At 42.5% G+C, this 24518-nt stretch overlaps 1 protein-coding gene across 2 annotated transcripts in view; it reads right to left on the bottom strand.

The window, feature by feature from the left end:
• Window positions 1–760: 760 nt before the first annotated feature.
• Window positions 761–24518, bottom strand: part of NIBAN1 (niban apoptosis regulator 1) — a 189671-nt gene continuing 165913 nt past the window's right edge. Inside the window, exons 10-14 of one of the 2 annotated variants that reach the window (XM_032136874.2) lie at window positions 16335–16496; window positions 14216–14326; window positions 11912–12019; window positions 7815–7926; window positions 761–5818 (exon numbers count right to left, since the gene is read on the bottom strand). In XM_032136874.2, coding sequence (XP_031992765.1) covers window positions 4698–5818; window positions 7815–7926; window positions 11912–12019; window positions 14216–14326; window positions 16335–16496 — 1614 coding nt within the window. In that variant the 3' untranslated portion in view covers window positions 761–4697. The remainder of the gene's footprint in view (window positions 5819–7814; window positions 7927–11911; window positions 12020–14215; window positions 14327–16334; window positions 16497–24518) is intronic. The other variant, XM_032136875.2, reaches the window with a different exon arrangement.

Below are 24518 nucleotides of genomic sequence, written 5' to 3'. Positions count from 1 at the left end.
GGGGCCACTCTGGAAGTGATTCTTGCATCCTGGAAGTTTGGTATGGAAGGGGGAGAAGGGCGACACCAAGTGCCCTCCTCACTGGTGGACTTGATTTCTCCAATGTTTCTTCCTCTCTCGCCTGAAGCTGTTGGTGTGACTAGAGTTAAAGGTGAGATTATAGACAAGATGTAGGCCAGGTGAGGAAGTAAATACTCATTTGGGGTTCTCCCTGGCCAGGTCCACCCTGGGAATTTGAGTTTGCTGATGTCAGGGATCATGTCTACTGTGTTCACTTGTTTCTCCACCACCCACTGGAGTGCCTGCTTATAGGAGGTGACCAGTCATTATTTTTTTGATGAATGAATCCACGGATAAATGAGCAACTGTGGACATGGCAAATAAATATTGTTTTATATATAATTACAGAAAGAATGAATGTTTTGCTCAATGTTACCCACTGAAAATAAATTTCAGTTCGAACAGCAGTTCAATTACATCAAGAGTAATTGCCCACTGCGGTATCATGAATGTAATCCAATTCCTGGAGACGTAAGCATATGCATTATCAAAGCATAATTACACCTGACCTTAAGTGGCTTCCCTGCAGATTCCCTCCTGACAACAGAAAAGTAAAAGGTCCATGATACAGCAAGAGTGACTCACCTTTTCATTTTGGAAGGCTGTACCTCACAATTCAAGTGTGACATCTGCTTAAAAGATGAAACCAGCCTCCTTCCAAATAAATGACATCTGGTCAGCTCTTCAAGGATGAATATTTTATTGGAATATAGGCACTTGGCAGAGTAAATACATGGTTACAAAGTGTTTTAAGTTTATTTGCTTTATATAGTGACCGGAAAAGTCAATCCACAGTGTCGATTTTTTTTTCTTGAAGCTGCAGACTTTAGAAGACAAACCCTCAAACCCATCTCTTTATGGTAAAGTGTGAAGGCACATGTTGCCAACTGTTGCACCGACTGATACTATTATTAAGTCGATGATGTCCTTCCCTTCTCCACATCAAAATTGCTATGAATCACATGTCACTTAACCTTATTATAATGAACGAAAATCACTTTTGTCTTGGGGAAATTGTGAAACCATTTGAAATCACTAGCTCCGACATAGGAGACTACACAACCAGACTTGAGAATTTTTATAATAAAATATGTAAGGCCAGAAAGCTTTTGGACAAGTTGGAATCTTACCCTGGTAGTCTCCAAAATCTTTTTTTTTTTTTTTTAAAGAAAGTTTACTATGTGTAATCCAAGGCGCTTGTGTCTCTGCTCAAAGCTACAAGGGAAAAAATGACAAGCCCAATTTTTTTCAAGGAAAATATTTTTTCTTTGTGAAAGGTCAGTAGTAAAAGAACTAGTTTAAAGTCATGGAGTTTTTGCCAAAAACCATGTCTCGAGGTTTTATGCATTTCTAATGGCTTTGCCCATAGGAGAGATACCCAGAGTGGCACACAGAAGCTAAGGAAAAAAATGCTGTTCATTTAGATCAGAATAACCTTGCTCCAATCTGGAAACCACTGAAATGACACATACAAATCTGTATGAAAAGCAAAACAAACTCATGGTGATATGAAGTTATTCCATTGAACATGTTAAAATGAAGACAGAGTATTTTAAATGCACTCTAGTTCCCTGTTCCATCTTCAAATTAAACAATCATCCTGCTTATTCCAGAAAACTTGCCTTTTTTTTTTTTTTTTTTTTTTTGAGACAGCATCTCATTTTGTTGCCCGAGCTGGAGTGCAGTGGTATAATCACAGTTCACTGCAGCCTCAACTTCCCTCACTCAAACAATCCTCCTGCCTCAACCACCCAAGTAGCTAGGACTGCAGGCACACACCATTATTATTTTTTGTAAGGATGAGATCTTGCTATGTTGCCCAGGCTTGTCTAGAACTCCTGGGCTCAAGTGACCCTCCCACCTCAGCCTCCCAAAGTTCTGGGATTATAGGTGTAAGCTACCGCATCCAGCCCAAGAACTTGTCTTTAGTGAAATATGTACAGAAAATTCTTTGATTATATTCTGGAGTACATCCTGCCAAAGAGTACCCAGTCCTCCTGACCTACATGATGGATAAAGTTAGGGCACTGATGTTCATCTATCCAATGCAGTGAAATGTACTCTCTTTTAGGGTTGAAAAAAGTCTCTTAGCTTTCCAGGGGGTGCAAGAAGCCCTGCATTGAGCAAAGAAAGGAAGCTAGGAAGCTCCAGTGTGAGGTCAGCCTGGGCTGGGACTCCACACTACTGTCCCAGGGAGTCGGGTAGTCTTTGTGGGGCTGGGTACTGCTTCTTTGGCTTCCTGCCTTACTGGGCAGTGCATCTGGCGGTCTGCCCCTTGGACTTTGGACTTTACTTAAGAGAAAACTCAACAAGGGCAGAAAGTCCAATTCAAAACGTCTCTCTGCCTGACAGCAGGCCCCAAATAGCCCCAGCACAGCAGTGTTCTGGGTGTCCAGTTCCCACATTTCCAGAGCAGCCTGACACATGCCAGGTCCTATGCACCAGGGATATTAAAGTGACTTAAGGAGGCAGGAAGCCATTATTCAAGACTGTGGGTTTCTAGCAGGAAGCACAGATGATGACTAAACCCTAGTTTCTGTCCTCTAAGAGAGGAGCCTCTTGGAGAGACAGGAAGTAAACCTAATTTCAACACACCATGCTAAATGCCAGGATATGAGTGAGCACTGCGGAAAGCAGAGACTGAGGGAGAAGTGCTCTTTACTTTCTTCACCTGTGGTGGGATCCCTCAAAGACATGAGGATTTAAACACTCCAAGAAAAGTTGCAACAATTAAATATGATATTATACAGATACTGATTGTTATTCATGTTTATGACCTAGAAATTCTTCATGGGAGGGCTGAAGAGGGTGATATTTTAATTTCTGGTTAAATGGTTGAACTATGTGTGAAGCAAATGCTCTAAAGAACTGATAAAAATTTACTCGATAGTGATGATCTAAACAAGTTCTCAACAAATATGTTGAGATCTGATATTAAAATTTGGGGAGGGGCCAGGTAGCTCATGCCTGTAATCCCAGCACTTTGGGAGGTCGAGGTGGGTGGATCACTTGAAGTCAGGAGTTTGAGACCAGCCTGGCCAACATGGTGAAAATCCATCTCTACCAAAAATACAAAAATTAGCCGGGAGTGGTGCTGCACGGCTGTAATTCCAGCTACTTGGGAGGCTGAGAGAGGAGAATCTCCTGAACCCAGGAGGCAGAGGTTGCAGTGAGCCGAGATCACACTACTGCACTCCAGCCTTGGCGACAGAGCGAGACTCCACCTCAAAAAAAAAAAAAAAAAAAAAGTCGGGGAGGGAAACCAAGATGTAATATCTGGGACTGGAGACTTTAGGAAATGATCTGGTATTTTTCTGAAGGAGAAAAGAACAACTCCTTTTAATCTTTTGGAAGTAAGTCTCTTCCACTTTCAACATTAATGGTTATAGGTCACCATCCGTTAAGAAGATGTGTTTTGTCTATTTCCATTAAAATGTAAGTTCTAGGAGGAAGGAACAAAGTTCTTTTTCACCATGGTATCCCCAGTGCTTGGTATATAACAGAGACTCAGCTTGCTGAATGACCAAATAAATGATTTCAGCTTTTAGTAACATCTTTGGAACTTGAGGGCATACACCTTGGCCTTTGTCTTTATTCATTTATTTATTTATTCATTCATTTTGTGCCCTTCTGGGAATGAACCAGGACTGTTTGAATGGAAAGAGGAAAAAAAAAGCTGTCATAGTTTGAAAATTGGCATATGTTCTCTTCCAGATTAAATTCCCTTGGACCTTTTAATTTATGCTAGAACAAGCACCTTATCTTTTCTTTTTTTTATTACTAAGCCCAACACAGTGCGTGGCATGCAGTAACTGTTCAAATAATGTTTGTTTAATTGATGGGTTTTAAGCTTGATAACTTAGCTAAGCCCTTGGCACAGTCTAAGCCTAATTTGGAATGCTTTCAGGCTTACCCAGGCCAAGAAAATTTTCTTGCCTCATCTGAATTTCCTGAAAATGTGATTAATTAATAAGAATCATCAAGATTAATTAATAAGAAATTGATAGCAGGATGAGTAACAGGCCCAGACAGTCCCACAGATCACACCTTCCGCCCTCCATTTCCGCTTAGCTTCTCTTGAATCTATTGGGCATGATTGCCTCTGTGGGGCTACAGCCAGCAGGGGTGACTGTTCATGACCTACCCTCTCTTGCAGCCTGACTGTGGACAAATGCCGAGTCCTTAAGAGATGGTGAAGTAGGCATAGTAGATAGTAAAGCTAGACTTATAGTATACATTTGCATTCTCAAACAAAATTAAAAAGCATTAAAGTGCATAAGAAGATTGCACCACTGAAAACTGCAGAGTATATTCAAAACTGTCATCCTGCTGTTTTCTCAGTCTTCCCTGCAATACTATTCCCTCCTCAGACATCCTCAGCTCCCTCTCACCCCAAGTACGCCATTGCCTTTGTAATTCTTATTAAAATGCTAAAGCAAAAATTCATCGTAGGACAATTCATTTCCACAAAGCTTTGCCTCAGTTGCTCATGCCCTGTGTGCATTTCCTCTGGTTTTATTATTCAAATTAAGAAAATACGTAAAAATTTTTTGGTAACAGCTTACATGCAACCCCTAAGTGTACCCCTATAACCCTTTGGCTTTGTTCAGAGAAAGACTTTAGCCAAATTGTCCCTTTCACTCCTCTGAGGGCAGCTCTGGGAAACTCTCCTGACCACCTTCTCCCTCCTTCACATCATCTTTGTGTGACAGCAGGACATCCGGGTTTGGAGCATCCTCCACCACCCACTGACACTCATGAACACGCGGTACCTTGATCTCCTCTGCATTCACACTGGCTGTGGCCTGGGCCGTGCTGCTTTGCCCTCCCTTCTCTTCTTGTTCCTCAGAAACCTGGCTCTCACTGAGGCAGACGGGGTCAGAACCTAAAGTGCAGCCCTCTTGCTGTGAGGCCTCCCCTTCCTCGGTACACTTGCCCCCTCTTCCTTCACGGGCAGCGAGTGTGCAGGCCTCTCCTGGGAGCTCCCCCTCCATGGGCCCCAGGGGCTCCTCGGTGAGCCCTCCACTGGCTGGCAGAGAGGCTGGGCTGCCTACCTCTGGAAATCCCCCCAACTCCTCCCCATGGGCCTCGGGACAGGAAGGTTGGGCCTCCCTCTCGCTGACTTCACTTTCTTCACAGTTGTTGGGATGGGTGGCAGCTGCCTGACTGGGCTCTTTTTCCTCTTCTTCTTCATTTTCTTGGGGAATGTGGCTCTCCCCATTCGTATCTTCTTCCATCACTGGAGCAGAGTCCACTGGTACTTCCACGGACGCTGTCAGCAACTTTCTGAGCTCCTTCAAAGAACCTGAGGCAGTGATGGGTTCTGGCTCTTCCTGGGCGGGTTCTTCATCCTCAAGGGTCCCTCCAAACTCCAGCTCTGATGAGCGTGTGCCCGGGAGTCCTGCTGTGTCCTCTGCTGCCACAGGATTCACCACGGGGTCATCCACTCTTGAAATAATCACCTGCTCAGTCCCATCCAGGGGTGGGCTTGGCCCAGGGAGAGAAAGGCTTTCTCCTTTGGCCAATGAGCTAGGGACCACAGGCTGCTTCTCTTCTTCCGACTCCTGGAATACTTCATTACTGAGGGTCTCACTACCCAGAACTACTGGCAGAATGGCAGAAGCTCTCCTGGCAGGGCTGGCCTGGTTTGACCCTGTGAGGGGCTTTAGATCTGTTAAACTGGACACACTTTCACTGGGCAAGGCCATGTTATCTTCAAATAAGTTGTGTTTCTTCAAGATAGCGGCTTCCTTTATCACTGAGAGACATCAGAAAACAAAACATGATATCAACACTCTGCCCTGGTCAGCCTGGATTTTCTGATTTTATTGAGAAGCCAAAGTCCCCTTTCAGCCTCTCTGGCTATCCAAATTTCTCCATTTCAAGACCCAGCTTACATCCAGGGAGCCTTCCCTGATGACCAAAGACTATAAACTCTTTCCAAACTCTGAGCCTCTGTAGCATTCATTCATTCATTTATTCAAACAGCAAACATTTGCAGGGCATTTAACATGGGACAGGCCCTGGGAATACAGAGAGGAATAAACTATAGCCTTCGTTTTCAAGATACTCAGGGTCTGCAATAGCATCACCTGTATCCCTCAGGGAGGCCCCAGCACATTTTATTAGCTGCTAAGATGGGTGGCTCCAGTTTGTCCACCTGAACTGAAATCCTCTAGGGCAGGGCCAGGCCTTACACTTCTCTGCTTTACCTTGCATTACAGTCCTGAATGTGTAATAGGACTCAGTACTGCACATGCAGAGGAGAGGGCCAAAATGAAGATCCATGTGTATCTAGCTTAGTTTCAAAGGCCTCCAGAGGGGCAAATCCAATAACAACAACAACAGCAGGTGACATTTTTGACCACAGGCCTCCTACTTATGGCTGCGTGGGGGCTGTAGTGCCCAAAAATATCACATCCCAGGGGCGCCATTCATATCAAAGACAGTACAGATTTGTGTATTCGGCATAACTTTTCAGCATCTAGCTGCAGTTTCCTTCTCTAACAAAATCAATATATTGTGACAATTTTCTAACAGACAGCAATAAAGTGTCTGGAGGAAAGGAGTCTTTTTCTAAATCACCCAAAGGTGCACATGGTGGGCTGGCAGTGGCCTTGACCGAGCCCTTCCTTTGTGTAGACACTGTGCTGACATCTTCATATTGCTGGTCTCACTGGATTCCCTAGAATTAGCTACTGGGACCTGGGGCTTGTGCTTGGCTAGTTTTCATTGAGGAAGGTCTTTTGTGATACTCAAGACCTTCCCAAAGGAGACCAGATATGTTTCAGGCCCACAGTTTGATGGTGGCCTTCTCCAGCTTTTTTTTTTTTGAGACAGAGTCTCACTCTGTCACCCAGGCTGGAGTGCAGTGGCATAATCTTGGCTCACTGGAACCTCTGCCTCCTGGATTCAAGTGATTCTCCTACCTCAGCTTCTGGAGTAGCTGGGATTACAGGTGTACACCACCACACCCAGCTAATTTTTAAATATTTTTAGTAGAGACGGAGTTTCACCATGTTGGCCAGGCTGGTCTCGAACTCCTGACCTCAAGTGATCTGCCCATCTCGGTCTCCCAAAGTGCTGGGATTACAGGTGTGACCCACTGTGCCCAGCCCTCTCTAGCATACTTAAAACAAAATTTTCCTATCCACAATCCAATCCCAGGCAAGGCATTATTCCTGAGGATACTGGGTGCTGGAGTCCCACCGAGACTTGCGTGGCACTGCGTCATCACCCTGCACCTTTTTCTGTCTGGCTGAATGGAGACTGGGAATGTGTTGAGAGAGCCATTAATAAGCCTTGCTGCTGGAATTGCCTCTTCTCAGCTTTGGTGGGTGGGGGGCAGGGGCAGTTATAAGCCTGTGCCTAAGAAAAGCCCTTTTCCCTTTGTTCTGTCTGGAATAGCAAGAGGAAGACAGCTCTTCATGAGAGTCCCAAGATTTAATCTCACTAAGCCTCAACTTTCTCATCTGTAAAATGAAACTTAAAATTCCCATCTCACAGCATTCATATTTTTGTATTAAAAAGGGAAAATAATATCTAAAGTGCCAGCTTTGTGTGTGCTTAATCATAATACTCAATCAAGGTTAGTATCCTTCCTTCTTTCCTTCCCTCCCCTCACTGTCTGTCTCCCTACCTCATCAATGTCCATTTCCTCTTCTCTTTTCCTCCCTGACTGGCCTTACAGAGTCCTGTTTCAGGGATGCTCCCCTCTATGGAGAGTCCCTGCAGCACCAGGTAACCTTCCTTACCTTTCAGAGTTTCATCAAGCAGGATCTGATGTAAAATCTCCTCATAGACATTTTCAACATGAATCATATTGGTATGATCGGCAAAGATGAACTGCTCATATTTCTGAAGCTCCTGGAGAGCAAGAGATTAGAAGATAAAGACGAAAAGGCATGAGATGCCTGTTCTTAGAGGAGATACAGACAGGAGGATTCCCACTCATGATTCCCTTCTTGGAGGGCATAGGAGGACAATGTTGGCCCAGGGGCAGATTACTCAATTCAACAATATTTTATTGGGCTCCCTTCAATTCAATTCACTGTCTAGGCACCATGCCTAACCTCAACACATCTATTACTGTCCATGATAAGGTGCAGAACTCACTCAGCCATTGGTGGTTCCTTTCCCTTTCCTTGTACTGGCCACACATTTTATGCACTTCATGGGGGAAGACAGCAGTGATTTTTTTTTTTTATCATCTCAAGGCCTCATTAGCAGGTTTGGAGCATCCTTTTTTCCCCTCATCACCAAGATGTTTCCTTCTTTCTTTTTTGTTTAATTACAACAGCACTTTACCAAGGTAAGTTACATATAGTAAAATGTACAGATAAGTTCAGCTCAATGATTTTAAATATGTAAATATACTTATGTAACCATAACCTAGATCAAGAAAGAGAACATTTCCATCACCCCCAAAGTTCCCCCGCCCCCCTTTCCAGTCTGCACCTCCCAAGATATGAGTACTGATTTTATACCTATCATGATAGATTAGTTTTTGCTTGTTCTTGAACTTTATAGAAATGAAATCATAATTATTTTGCATTTGTTTTTGAGATTCATCCATGTTGCTGCATCTATCAGTAGGTCGTTCCTTTTTATTGTTAAGTAGTATTCATTACATGGATGAACAAAAATTGTTTATCTGCACTCAGGTTGATAAAAATTGAGATTTTTTTTTTCAATTTTCAACCATAAATATAATTGCTGTGAACATTCTTGTACATATGTTTTTGTGGATTTAAGGGCTTGTTTATGTTGGGCATATACCTAAAAGTGAAATTGTTGGGTCATAGGGTAGATGTATCTTAACTTTATTAGAATGGGGCCACTTTGGGGGTTGGGAGAATCTCTAGTCAAGGGCTCTTCAGAAACATTCTCTTTCTCTTCAGCTGGCCCTGACATTCATTGATTCCTTCTAGGATAGCTCAGGCATGGTGCATCCCTTAACTCTCTCTCCTTTCCAAGGGTTTCCAAATGGCTTGCCTCTTATCAGCAGGAGGACAGGGCAGGGATCAAAATGTACCAAATCATATCCCAGTGATTAACTCAGTAATCCTTGCACCTGGTGGTGCTGGGGGAAGGCTTCCCACATGCGGCTCTTGGAGAATCAGGGACTTAGCCATGGGATTTGTGGTCTCTTGCCTGGAAGGACAGTATTTACAGCAGGTGATCAGAAGCACCACCTCAGACAACTCTCAGTGCTAGGACTTTGGGGCACTGTAGCCCAGATCACAGCAGGTAATAATGGGTTCCTTTATACCCAACCAAGAAGAAAGGCAAAGGATTAAAGAGACATGAGCTTCAATGACCCCCAGAGGGTCTAGAGGCAGGACTGTTGCACAGAGTTGAGAAAAGCATTGCCCAGGAGACTGGAGACTGCCCTGGACTAGACATGGGACCTTGGTGAGCCATATCACTGCTCTGTGCCTCTGTCTCTTCCTCTGCTAAATGAGAGGCACAGATTCATGCCTGCAACACCCTTTCATCCTTCCCACGTGGTCTCCCATTCCTATTCCCCTGATTGTCATTCATCCCTCAGGACTGGGTGAAAGCATGACTCTGGAAGTCCTTCCTGGTTGCATAAGCAGAGTTTGGCACTTTCCTTGGAACTCTTCCCCATGAGGCAACTGCTGTGTTCCTCACATGGCATCCTGTTTGCCTGTCTCCTGCTCTCCACTGTGAACTCCAGGACTGCAGGGATGCTGGGCTGGCACAATGCCTGGATCATATGTGATACAAATCTAATACATATTTACTGACTCAATAAACAGTAGACCTTTAAATTTTCAACCAGCTAAATAATTATGTGGGAAGGAGTACTTTCTATGGACATGTATGCCGTCATGAAGTGACCAACTTTACAAAACAGGTCTTCTATATTGAATTGATTGAACAGGGCCATAGGTTTACTTCCCTGGGCCAATTAATTTGGTATCTCTGAAGGTAGGTGTTGGGGAGTCAGAATCATTTTTTTCACAGTTCCCCAGACAATTCTAATACACAGCTTGGGCTAAGGTTGAGTACCACAGATCTAGGAAGCTGCTACTTATAGAACCAAGGGAAATGCACTTTAGCAAAATAAAGACTCCTAGGAAGCAGATAATCCCCTCATTCATCTATTCTGCAAATCCAGATATTTAAAAAGCTCTTGATGCTGATCTAATATCCTCCATTACCAAAACCTCTGGGTCACAGGCTCTTTTGAAATGGCCGGGTGCGGTGGCTCACGCCTGTAATCCCAGCACTTTGGGAGGCCGAGGCAGGGGGGTCATGAGGTCAGGAGATCGAGATCATCCTGGCTAACACAGTGAAACCCCGTCTCTATTAAAAATACAAAAAAATTAGCCGGGCGTGGTGGCAGGCGCCTGTAGTCCCAGCTCCTCGGGAGGCTGAGGCAGGAGAATGGCGTGAACCCAGGAGGCGGAGCTTGCAGTGAGCCAAGATCGCACCATTGCACTCCAGCCTGGGCGACAGAGCGAGACTCCGTCTCAAAAAAAAAAAAAAAAAAAATTACAAGAGCCTCTTACAGATTGGGCACAGCACACTATGTTGATGCTTGGAAAGAGGGGAGCAGATGAGAAGGAGAACTCTCCTTAACTTTCTCCTGAGAGAAGGTGGATCTGAGGCCCCCAAACTGCCTTTGTGATTGAAAAAAAAAATCCTAAGCAGAACATCTGTGTGCAAACCCACCTAGCAGTGGACACCATCATCATTTGGCTGCTGAACTGTTCTGCCATGTAAGGCCAAGGGCCAATCCCTTGGCTTAATCAAATCCTTTCGTATTAAACGAATATGCCCCACAAATAAATGCCAAATACATCTAATATGCTATGAGGATGTGAAGAAAAACAGCACTTACAGACTATAAAAATGACCAAAGACATGTCCGCAGTAAAATAACTTATGCAAAGGATTTTAACGTTCCAGTGCTTGGAGACTCTCTGAGCTGCCAAAAAGCCCTTTTCTAAATTCCAAAAACCTCTGTATCATTTGCTCCAAAATGGAGCAGGCCTTGCTTCAGGTTAATAGATTATTTTTGAAATGTAGAAGTAGTAATAATAATAGTGGTAGTAGTACTTGATACCATTTCCTGAATGTCTATCATGTTTTAGGTAAGCGTGAACTGGGTTCACACTCTGGTGGTCACCAGGTCTGTGGCCTTGGCTCCGTGGCTTAACCACTCAGGTTTCCTCATTTGTACCATGAGGGTATAAATAATACCTCCTCCCAGAGCTGTTTTCAGTCTCTGCTGGCCCATTACTCTGCTCTACACATGAGGTCGCACCCTCGTAATCATGGCTCTCACTGGATGCTCAATGTTTGTAGAGGTTTTAAGTGGTTTCATTGATTTCATTAAACAACATTGCTGGATTCAACAGAACAAATATCCTGTAATTATGTTAGCTAATATCTTTTTTGGATACAGTGGTCAAGCTTCAGAGGACATGTTGGACCTATGAGTCATACTATAATGAGAAACACCTGGTATCCTTAGGTATTCTATGTCAACCCCTAGTTTGGCTCAGATTCAGATCACTGCCCTTTGAGATTTTGTCTAGTCCAGGAGTCAGCATATCTGGCTAGCATCTTGTTTTTGCAAATAAAGTCTGTTTATATATAGTCAATGGCTGTTTGTGTGCTACAACAGCAGAGCTGAATAGTTGCAACAGAAATAGTGCAGTCCATGAAGCTTAAAATATTTACTATCTGACCATTTACAAAAATGTCTGTCGATCCCTCCCTGGTCTAGTCTGCTGTTTGCCAGTACACATCACAAAAGAACTTGTTTGAACTTCAGAGGTAAGAAGAGCAAGCTCTTTAGGGTAACTCATCCCCTTACTGGTTTGCACGTGGACGCCAGTGCCTTCTGCACGGTGGGAAGTGTGATTTGAACTAGTGCTTCTTGAAATATCTTCTTTCGGATGGTGCTGCTGTCATAATCATATTGCTGTCAATAAAGAAACATATGTTAAATAGTAACATTACAATCTGTTGACTTACGTTTACGCAAAAAACTCAGCCACCCACTTCACCTCTCTTTTCCTCCTAATGTCTGAGAACTCTTGTATTTCCAAGGCCTCAGAGATCTGTCCATGTAATTCCCTCACACTGCAGTCACAGGTTATAACTGATAATGACCCATCTCACTCTTACCTTTCACAGGTATGGAAACTGAGGCAAGATCAAAACAGAGTGGTGACTTCTGCATGATAAAGAAGTTGGGGATAGAACTGGGGGGTGAGTTTGTACTTTATTACTCCTGTCCCAGGTAGGTCCATGGAAACCATGATCATCTATTACTCCACATCTTCAAACCAGGGTCAGTGGGTTGTAATGATTTCCACAAGGGAAGAGAAGGCCTGGCTAGGGCCTATCGAAAGATGACGATTCTGTCTGTTCTGCATTGGACATCCCAACATGGAGACCAGGATTTAATTGTGGAACTCACTTCAAGGGGATCACAGATAAATCAGAGTATAGTCATAGGCAGTGAGAAGAATGGTCAGGCCAAGTGAAGAATAGTTAAAGAGATGAAGGTGTTTATACTGGAGATAATAACTTAGGGCAAGTTGTAACTCTGTTCAAACAACCAAAGGCTGCCACATGGAAGAAGGTTATGTACGAAGGGGGTAGAACTGGAATAACCAGTGGTGAGAACTTTGGCCTAACATAAGAAAGCACGTTCTTGCTATCAAGAACTAAAATGGGCTATCCTGAGAGGTAGAAAGTGTCCTGCCAATGCAGGTGTCAGAGCACTAGTGGGACCACCCCTTGAGGGAACCTGCTGAACACTGAATATGAAGTTGAACTAAAGGCACTCAAAATCTCTTTGAAACCTGAGGTCCTAATATTTCAACACCTTTCTACGTTTTTTCTTCCTTTCTTTCTGTACGCTAAAGCATTTGACACTGACACTATCTTTTTTTTTTTTTAGTTCCATTGCAATTTCATTATTATGTGTGTTACCATGATCAATATTGGTGCTTTTTTTATTTTTTTGAGACGGAGTCTCGCTCTGTCACCCAGAGCTGGAGTGCAGTGGCGCGATCTCTGCTCACTACAAGCTCCACCTCCCAGGTTCACGCCATTCTCCTGCCTCAGCCTCCCGAGTAGCTGGGACTACAGGCACCCGCCACCACGCCCAGCTAATTTTTTGTATTTTTAGTAGAGACGGGTTTTCGCCGTGTTAGCCAGGATGGTCTCGATCTCCTGACCTCGTGATCCGCCCGCCTCGGCCTCCCAAAGTGCTGGGATTACAGGCGTGAGCCACCGCGCCCGGCCCCAATATTGTTTTTAATATCAATGATTTGGTTGCTAGAGTTTCCTCTTGCCTGTGAGGCATCAAGATCAAGTTTGAAATTCAGAGACCACCCCTAGGCTCTGTGGGACTTTGATCTTCTGTTCCAAGGCACTGTTTAGGGGAGCTAGAAGGCAGTGAAAAAAATTAGTGGACTAGGTGTATGATCGTTTATCCTTAAGCTCACCATTGATCAGCCTGTTGAGCTTAATTAGGTCACATTAGCTTTCACAGAACCAGTTCCTCATCTGTACAATGGGGGCAAATTCTAGTTAATGCACAAGTTCTTGTGGGGATCAAGTAAAAGGCTTTAAAATATAACATATATGTGAAAGCTCCTATTATTAAAACTATTTTAATATACACTTACGCTGAAGTACATTTAAAACAATTTCATATGGTAGATTTCTTTTCCTTGGAGTATTTCCTTTGCCATGAGGTTTTGATTTTTCAAAATCAATAAATTATTTTCCAGTTTAATGGATTTTACTATATTGTAACCTCTTTGAAGAAAGAGGCTGTGCCTTGCCTATTTTTACATCCCACGCAATGCTTATAGTGGACAGCCAATAAATGTTTGTCGAGTTGGATCTCTATGAAGGCTGGGACACGGGGCCTCTAGCTGTGGGTAATGATGCTGAGGACCAGCAGTGGCCGCTAGATGGCAGAAGAGGCATGGAAGTCACACTGGAGAAACTGCCGCGGACTGAGAGTCACTGGACTTGGGAGAGGAAGGAGTGGGGAAAGATTAGAGCCAAGGAGAGAACATGATATTTTCCACTTTACAAAAGAAACAGGGGTCACGTTCTCGTTTGATGCTTCCCACAAACAAGAGAACGGTTTTACCTTTAAGACTCGGAGCTTAACCTTCTCAATGGCAACTGCAGTTTTGGAGGCCTCTCCTTGGAGATGTGGGGAAAGCAACTGCTCAAAAGTGAACACTGCATTCTCCATTAGCTAGAAACCAGAAGCGACACAGAAACAGACAACAGTCAGAGGCTGGGATCACCACCCACAGGCCTGGCTAAGTGGGACTGCAGAGTAGGGGCCATCAGAGATGAGTCCCCTCGGCTGCTACTCTGGGGCGGACCCAGGGCAACATCACCCCATCACCAGGGCTGTGAAACAAATAGTCATGTGGCCACAGTGGGAGCAGGAAGAAGTTGGAAAACCCAAGGCCGCGGGACTGAGCAAGTGTTCTGTCATCTCCCGTGGGCACTCCTCTTCTATTCTTTGATACCTGCAGCCACTGATTAAGGGATGAGGCTGGAGCCTTCTTCAACTAGTTTTTGGTGTCGCCTCCATTTTAAGTGGATGTAAACCACTCCGCAGCATATCTCTCCCTCTCTCTGCAGGGCTGGGAAGGGAGGCAGGGTCAGGGATGGGTGGGGACAGTAGCTGACATGTTCATGGGTCAGAAAGCAGAAGTAGTTCAGGTATCTTATTCCCTGCACCTTTGCCTGCGTTCCCGTCACCAGGGTCTAGTATTACGAAAGAGACTTCTGCTAAACTGTTGCCTAATTTTGTTCCTTGTTCCTCTTTCATCCCTTACAACTCAAGGGTTAGCTAAAATGTATCACTTAATCTTGCCCATAACCTTTATGAAAAAAAAGTTCTCCTTTCTTCCCCAAGCCCGTGATCCCAAAGCATCCAATATATACCTTTTTTTTTTTTTTTTTGAGACACAGTTTCACTTTGTCACCCAGGATGGAGTGCAGTGGCACACTCTTGATTCACTACAACCTCTGCCTCCAGGGTTCAAGTGAGTCTCGTGCTTCAGCCTCCAAGTAGCTGGGGCTACAGGTGCGCACCACCATGCGTGGCAAATTTTTTTGTATTTTCAGTAGAGACGGAGTTTCACCATGTGGCCAGGCTGGTCTTAAACTCCTGACTTCAAGTGATCCACCCACCTCGGCCTCCCAAAATGCTGGGATTACAGGCGTGAGCCACCGTGCCTGGCCACAATATATACCTTTATCATACCGTCAACATTGTAGTGAATTTATCTAAGAATTTGTCTCACTCAAGCTCCCTGAAGTGCGATCTGGTACAATGTCCGGCCCACAGTAATCTCTCCCCAGAATATCTGTGTGAAATGGCATGGTGTCCTTTAGAGCTTTGATGACCATACCCCTTATTCATTTAGGAAACACTATAATACAGAAGGAGTTTGTGCTATTCATTCCTGTTACTGGGGAAAAGTTTCCTTATGAAAAAAAAAAAGAAACCTGTCAAGTAGACTCAAGAAATTCAAATATGAAGCTGTGACTGATTGATTGATTGGTTTACTCTTAATTACATTAGGGAATTAATTTAAGCCAGTGGTTCTCAATCCTGGCTGCATATTAGAAACAGTAGGAATCAGGGTAGGGAAGTTCTATCAAAAAGTTGCCATATAGGCTGGGTGTGGTGGCTTATGCCTGTAATCCCAGCACTTTGGGAGGCTGAGGTGGGCAGATCACTTGAGGTCAAGAGTTTGAGACCAGCCTGGCCAACACAGTAAAAACCCATCTCTACTAAAAATGCAAAAATTAGCCAGACATGGTGGCACATGCCTGTAGTCTCAGCTACTCAGGAAGTTGAGGCAAGACAATCACTTGGACCCAGGAGGCAAAGGTTGCATGCAGTGAGCCAAGATCACATCACTGCACTCCAGCCTGGACATCAGTATTTCCCCCAGGTGATTCCAATGTGTAGCCAAGGTTACAGCACTGATTTGACAAATCAAGTAGTTATCAATTAATGCTACTTTATTTTTCTGAGCTATGTCTTGTCTATGATGTTCATCCATATGGATGGAAGATGAAGCCAGTGGAGGGACAGAACATGTCCTCCCTCAACGTGATGGCTAAAGAGATGCGACGTATTTCCCTGAGCTACGCTAGCAGCCGATCTCACTGGCCAGCACGCATTTCTCTGCTCTCTCTTTACCCTCATCCACCACGGATGCCCCTGCCACACCCACCTCCTGCATGTAGTTCTGTGTCCTCTGAACCACCAGATCAATGTGGGGGAATCTGAAGCGGCTCTTGAGATCCTGCAGGCGCTCGTGAAGCAGGTTGACTTTAGTATAACAAGGTTCCATCTTCACGGAATGCAGCGGAAGATTCATAAGCCGGTCTAGATGCTGCATTTTGGTGAAGGGAAACATTAAACACCCTCAGAATGAGGAGCGGTATTGCATACATATTGCATATTAAATACATTCTAAACAATCAAATGCATGTTGTTAAAGTGAATCACTACTTGGATCCCTACATCTGTGACACCTTCAACTGTCTTATTTTCCTCCTGCAGTGGGTTCCGAGGGTAGCTGTAATGCTAGGACAGAAACCAGCAAAACACCAACCAGATGACAGGAAGACCCAGGGGTGCACCCAGGGGGACTCCAGTCTTTGTAAGCTATTGATGGACTCTAAGCTCCCACTTCCAGAGCTCAAGAACCAGGCAGGTAGGCTCTGACACGTGGTTGCTGCTGGGCCCCCAGGCTTCCAAAATCTTCTTTAGTGAGTGACACTCCTCTCAAAAAACCCCAGGGAGGTCAGGATGCTCCCTGGACTCCTGGACTTTGGAAGGGAAGCCAGAGTTCCTCACAATTCTATGAGGATCTGCCAGGGCTTCTCTCTGCTATAGGTTGCTTTAGGTGCTAGTGAATGGGAAGTGGATAGGCAGAGCCCTGTACTGGGGGAGGTATCCAGTTTGAAGAACTGGGGTCCCTCCTACTGTAGTTTGCACTCAATCAATGAGGCCATTGGGCTTCCAGCATCATACCTCACCTGCTAAAGCCCTAAAGTGTTATCAACAAATGTTGTTGCAACAGAATGCACTCTGTTTTCCAAGCTTATTTTAAAATCATTTTTTAAAGGAAATACTGGAGGTTTAAAATAAACAGGGGAATGGGTGGAGCGGAAGAAGGCAGAAAGAAAGGTTCTGAAAATGGAGGCTCTGGAGAGAACTGGGGAGTGAGGCAGGGTACATATGAATAATATAAGATGCACTGTCTGACTTTCAGCTCACGCAGAAGAGATAATCTAGATTTCTAGATTTCTCTAAACAGGAATTTTAAAAGGGCCCACTCTCATTATGCTTTAAAGGGAAAATACTGCTCCCTTTATGAAGTGAGTTATGGAGAGGTCCACTGAAGTGAAGTAAGGATCAAAAGCATGCTGTGGAACTTGCAGCTCCTCACAAAATGGAATGTGTCTATTTTTAAAAAATATCAATTAAGCAGACAGAAGAGGAAAAATGGCTTCCCACTTTGTTCCTATCAGATTGGCAAAAGTTTAATCAAATGATAACACCTATAGCTGATGGCAATATGGGGGAGAAAGCCCCTATCATACACAATTAGTGGAAATGTAAAATTTAAATCCTTTTTTTTGAAATGCAATGGAAACATTTTTTAACATGAGAAATGTACTTTCAACCTGACTATCCTGTCCTAGGAGCGTATACTATAGAAATAAATACATCAGGGTATATGTGTGTGTATATATATATATACATATGTGTGTGTATATATATAAATATTAATTACAGCTTTATTCATAACGCCAGCAATATTGAGATGAATGAATAAATCATGGTGTATCCATACATGAAATATCATGCAGCCATTACAAAGAAAGATTTAGAGCTAAAACACTTACCTTGGAAACAGTTTCATGAGGTATTTTTGGATGAGAAACTGATAAGCAGAGTAACGTATAAAATATAATCCCATTTTTCTTAAAGCAGGCAATCTAAAGTCTAGCCTCTAAGTGTGTGTTTTGTATGCTAGATAAGAATGGGGAAAATACAGAATGGCATATGCTAAGTTGTTAACACGGATTGCTTGAGGGAAGGTGGTGGCATTGGGGAAGGGGGAGAGTGAAGACAAGTAAAACAAAACAGGCTGCAATAAGAACCCCCAAAACATTTCTATAATGATTCTGTTAATGCACAATTATATGTGTGTATATATGCATAAAGAATAAAGGAAAAGAAATAGAGACATCTGGTTTTATCTACTGACTTGTAAGGATGTTCATCATGATATGTCAAGTATAAAACCAAGCTGCCAATTTATACCTTTGTCAGTGATTCTTAAACTGTAGGGTACACCAGAACCTCTGGAGGTCTTGTTAAAACAGACTCCTGGGCACTACCCCTAGAGTTTCTGATTTAGTAGATCATCAGTGGGGCCCGAGAATTTGCATTTTTAACAACCAAGTGATGATGACACTGCTGGTCTGGGGACCATACTTTGAGAAATATTGATCTGTTAAAGCAAACTAAATACAGCCTGAGAAGGACTCCATACTTCTATATTTTAGTCCTTGTGGATGAACTGTAAGAGTCAGACAAAATTGAAAACCTAACGTAGTAGTATACACCTGTAACAATAACTGAGTGTTGGCCAGTCCCAGCAGCCATACTTCAACCACTCATAGACTGCTCAATGTTCAAACTGCGTTCAAATAAGGCAAATGCTGAGTTGTAACCAGTCTCACTATTTCTGTTCCTCACTTCTGATTCCTGTATGTCACCTTACCTTTTTTGTCTGTAAATTTATTCTGACTGTGAGGCACCCCTGGAGACTTCGTGAATCTGCTGTGATTCTAGGGGCTACCCGATTTGCGAATCATTCATTGCTCAGCTAAACTCCTTTAAATTTAATTTGGCTGAAGTTTTTCTTTTATCAGATGGTGTCAGAAGCAGGATCCGAAGTGGACTTCTAGTGACCCCCAGGAGCACTGAGTGAACACACAAGGTACCTGCACGTCCCACCTGTGTCCATTGATCTCTCAGAGTGGCTGGGGATCGCGGTAAGCTCCCTCTCGGAATTTGGAGCTCCATAGATTTGTGTTTTGAGCTCTCTGAGTTTCTTTGAGCAAGTTTCTGATCCAAACTGGGTTTGTAGTCATGACAGAAACTGGACTGGGTCCAGGAACAGATTTGATCCAGGAATTAACTGGCTTGGATCCAGTTAGAGGCCTCGTATATCTGACTGGGTCAGAAAGGAACTGGTAGTAAGCAGTAATATTGCAGGGGTTATAAAATTTGGCTTCTGAAAATTCACAGGGATTTCTGTGTTCTACCCCTTTTTTCATTTTTCTTGTGTGCTTAGGTAGGAAAAACCATTGGCTAGGTTAAGAGAACCTGGGAGTAAAGCCAATATTTTAGGTTAAAATGGGCTCCTTAATTTCTGGAAAACTGAGTTCCTTCTGGCTTATACATTAGGCCTGTGAGGCAGCGAAGTCTTACAGAAACAGCAAAATCCTACTAAAGATAACTTACAGTGGAATGTTCCGAATGAACAACAATGCATTGAAATATTCTTTCTTTCTTTTTTTTTTTTTTTTTTTTTTTTTTGAGACGGAGTCTCGCTCTGTCTCCCAGCTAGAGTGCAGGCGCGATCTTGGCACACTGAAAGCTCCACCTCCTGGGTTCACGCCATTCTCTTGCCTCAGCCGGGACTACAGGCACCCTGCCACCACGTCCGGCTAATTTTTGGTATTTTTAGTAGAGACGGGGTTTCACCGTGTTAGCCAGGATGGTCTCGATTTCCCGACCTCACGATCCGCCCGCCTCGGCCTCCCAAAGTGCCAGGATTACAGGCCTCAGCCACTGCGCACGGCTGCATTGAAGTACATTTTTAAAATGAGGTCTCTCAGTAAAGTCCCTTTTGGCTAGGAACGGTTCTGGCACTATGGGATGTCAACTGCTATTCCCTTTGGAATAATCTGCCTTGCACTCTTTGCTAATGGCTGTGGGTACAGGATTAGGCATGTACAGGATTGTGGGACATGGGGAGCTTTTTCCCCCCTCCCCAAAAAGGGAGAAACCTGAGAGCTCATGAGACTGCTGGAAGAGATCCTTTCACTACTGACTAGTGGCCATCAGAACTTTTCAGTGTCACTGAAATGAATGGGTCTTGCTCTGGCCTCCATGAGCTCTTCACCTTCTGCACCCTGCCACAGGCAATACTTTCCTTCATCTTATTTTCCTTTCATATCTTTTCTGTTACTCAGGGCAACCATCTTGCCCAGAGACCACGAGTTGAAACTCCTAGTCGGAGGTTTGATTAAAGATGAGGAGGGCCATCTGAGGGCAAATTTAAGCCTTGCCAGTTTGATATTGGGTGCTAAGCAGAGTACATGTATATGTATAAGCTAATGTATATGTTTTATCTTACATATTCTGCTCTAGCCAGAATGAAAAAATAAAAATTTCCTTTATGACGCGGCTTGGCCCCCAGCGGGACGGTGCAGCAAGCTGGGTCACTAGAGCCACTCAGGGAAAGGGAGCCCAGAGCCTGGCATACCGGCCAAAAGGTAAGAATCTCTTACCAGTCAGATTTCTGGCTTCTCTCTCTCTGTAAAAACAGTTGAATGAATGGTCAAAATCACTGCTTATCTCCATTTTGTTTTATGTCCTTGGGAGCTTGACTTTGTAACCACATAGCAGTGCTTTCTCTTGGTCTCTGCCTTCCAGGGAACAGGAATTTTAGGGTTTATGTCATAGTTAGCTCTAAAAATTATCTTGAGTAGTTAAAAGCCTTTGCAAACTCAAAGTTAACTACTCTAGATTCCTTCTGGGAAGGGCAATAGGGATTGCCCCATGCTGTAGCTCAGTAGCTAAGGTTTTGCCCTTTCACACTGGTGGTCGGGGTGCAATTCTCTGCTTAGGAAGCAAGTTCTTTCTGGTTGAATATCTGCATGACCTTGTCTAGTCTCTTCTCCTCCATGGACTATCTTAAATTTTCCTTTCTCTGAGCGTCTGGGAGATTACCTACTTTGGTAAAGTTCAAAAGCCAGAAATATCAGCCATTTGGCCTGGCTAAAATTGGTTAATAAGAAATTTAAAAAATACTTTATTAAAGAGTGCTATGATTAAAAGTCCGCTTAATTAAGAGTGGATATTCAAGCTCTAATGGCCTGGAGGCACCAGAGACCCCTTTCCTGGCGCTGTTCTTCCAAGGACTCCAACACAAAGCCAATAACCAAGGAAGAAACTAAAATTCTAGCAAATGAAAAATCTTACAACTACTGTGTAATGTTCTTCTGTCTGTCTGTGTAATTATATATGTGTTGTATGTAATGTTTATATAAAAGAACTCTAATTGGCTTAAACAAAAATAAGTACTTACATCAAATATTTTGAAAGCAAAATAAAAACTGTAATACCTTTTAGTTCATGTAACTTCAGTAATTTTTGGGAAATGAAAACAGCTTTAAAGATTATTGATAAAATAAAGACATTTTGTCTAAATTATGCAGGTCAGATAATAGGTTTGCTAACTGCTTTGACTTTTGAAAATTGTTCAATTTATTTTGGAGACATTAAATTCTAAATAAGGCCTGGGGATATATGGAATTAACCATGCCCCCTAGCTAAGTAAAGAGGCTTATAAAGAAAAGAGATTTTATATGAGAGGATGTTGTATGGTAAATTATTGTCCTACAGTAAAATGACTGGTTATTTAAAAAGAGGGGTGTTTAGGCAAGTCAGAAAGTCTAAACATGTCATACATGGTCTGTGTTAAGTTGTGAAATAATTTATTAAAAGGAATTTATGCCAGAAATGCTGTATAATTTAAAGGTGCTTCATAAACTGCCACTATGACTTTTCACTGTACAGCTTGCCGGCTTTATAGCTAGGTAAGGCCTGGGACACATGGAGTTCAATGCTGGAATAAGTCAGACCTTATCTGCATTTCTGTCTGGGTCCTAGGCTCCGCACCTAGTACATAATTAAAATCCCTTACTCACCAAGGTTTTTACCAAAAGTGAAAGTTGCTAAGAGTTAACAATGTAATACGTAATTGAGCCTACTGAAAAAAATAGGTTTACATGCAAGGTATGTAAGGACAATTAAATGTATTTTTTGTAAGAGATTATAAGAACGTATGGAAATGTAAATTTTTGCCTAGGTTAGAGGGTTAAAGGATTGTTTTAAATTATATAAAGCTAAAGGTTTGAACAGGTTGTGGAAGGTTTATAAAAAATTAACTGTAAGAGATTCTATGTGTGAATATATTGGCTAAATAAAATGGCATTATTGCTTTTTCCCTAAATTGGACATCGGAATAAAGGCATAACAAAGTTTTCTTGGAACATTGTTCTGTTCTGAGAAAAAAAATTCTAACGAGTTATAAAAGGTTTATAAAAATCTTACCTTATGGTCAAAGTAATTAAAACTGAATATATTTATAAAATATTAAAAACTAGCTTCAACATTAAAAATACACCAATGAAAACATAAAATTTGGTTTTCTCTTTTAAAAATGATTTTTATATAATATTAAAAGATAATGAAAGGTTTTTGTTTACCTTTTAAGTAAACTACAAAAGGGAAGGCAAGGAGACAATCAGTTGGCCTCATGCTACGTTCATTGGGTCTTATTTGGAAAGCTGTTCCCTCTCTATCAGAGTCATGATTCATCCTTTTAAAAATTTTCATATCATCATTTTGGCTAAATTAATGACTTATGTAACCTAAGATTCTATTTTGTAATATCCAATGTCTTAAACCTGTGGTATTTGACAAATCTTTCAAAACCAAGCTCTAGATTATCATGCTAAATCAGCCAATACTGAAATTGTTTAAATATACAATTTGAATGAACTCCATGGTCTAAGTCAAATTACCTATGATAAACCATTAGTTATCAGTGCTGTGCACCTAAATTGGAGAAACAACTGGTATTCAAGAGGACATAAGTCCAATGTTAAGCATGGACTCATGAAGAACTAGGACGGCCACCTTGTCCTTCCTGCATCCTTAAGCTTTTGTTATTAAAGGTTCTGCATTCCATGACTCATCATGGAAAAGATAAAATAATCCAAATTGAATATACTGATGTGGTGACTTATAAATTGTGGAAATAGTTTAGAACCAATATTTGCTTCCATATTCCTGGGGAAAAAATTAAAGCGTCAGGTACGTTTGGCTATCTGATGGGCCATTTAAACATTTATAAAGTGATTTCATTCAATTGTCATTTTCAATGCATGTTTTCTAGTTGTATAAAAGCTTTCCCATGCAAGAGGGCTGATGTTATAACAGTAGATTATTATGCTACAATGTATTTTCACCAGGTAAAGAAAGCCTTTTATGATTCACTGAGGACAATCCCTTCATAATCTAGAACCTGAAGATTAGATCTTCTGAAAACATCAGAGAAAGACTGTCATTGCCCTCCACACTACAGCAAAACTTTGGAGACTTGAACTGTGGGTTCATAATCTCACAACTGAGAAGGGTTCCTTCACACTCCTGGAACTGTACACCCATTGGACCCCTTAAGCTAATCTAACCAGGACAGTTTCTCCCCAGAAGAAGATGACATCCTTGATGTGAACAGTTTTTCCCAAGATCATGGATCAAGACTTCTGCTATCACAAGACTCTGATCTTCGAATATTTTTTCCTTATGTATGCCTCTGAGCAGTATAAATGAAAAGGAGGTCTATTATGTGCACTTATAGGGTATAATTTTATTTGTGAAGGATTTTGCAGCCAGTCTTATACATGAATAGCCTTATACTTTAATAGATAAAAGATGAAGGCCCAGTGTAGGTGAGAAACTTTAGTGGCACATATGTTGCCTCATAATCAGTCAAAACTCTCCTTAATCCGCATCATGGATTAAAGAGAAAACTGCCAGGAGGCCTTCACTCTTCTAGAAGGACATCATTTGTTAGGTCCTTTTTCCATGGTTTAGACTAAAAGGCAATAATATAGAAACGTCGCTCTTATAATAGGCCCTACAGCAAATTCTATTTTAAAGGCTGTCGTTACACAACAGACTTTAAATTCTCTTGTGAAAGTTATGCTAAATAATACAATTGGCTAAACAGAAAAGTACCTATGCAGCTGCTGACACTTGTGGCCTATAGAGAAATACATCATATGTAGATTATAAAAATCCAGCTCTAGGGAATTAATGAAAAGACCACTTAGTCAAGCGAGTAGACTCTTCATCTAGCTCATTCTTTAATCTATTTAATTTTAGGTGATTTGGTTTATGGGGACCCTGGGTAAGGAGCATACTCCAAACTCTTGATATTATCCTCCCAATAGTCATAATAGTCTTCCTGGTGTGCTGTATTCTCTCAAAGGTTTTAAAGGTTTGCATGCAGCCATCTCTAGGACATTAAATGGTC

Source organism: Hylobates moloch, unplaced genomic scaffold, assembly GCF_009828535.3.
Source record: "Hylobates moloch isolate HMO894 unplaced genomic scaffold, HMol_V3 SCAFFOLD_18, whole genome shotgun sequence".
Taxonomy (NCBI): domain Eukaryota; kingdom Metazoa; phylum Chordata; class Mammalia; order Primates; family Hylobatidae; genus Hylobates; species Hylobates moloch.
This window is presented reverse-complemented; position numbering and strand designations above follow the sequence as displayed.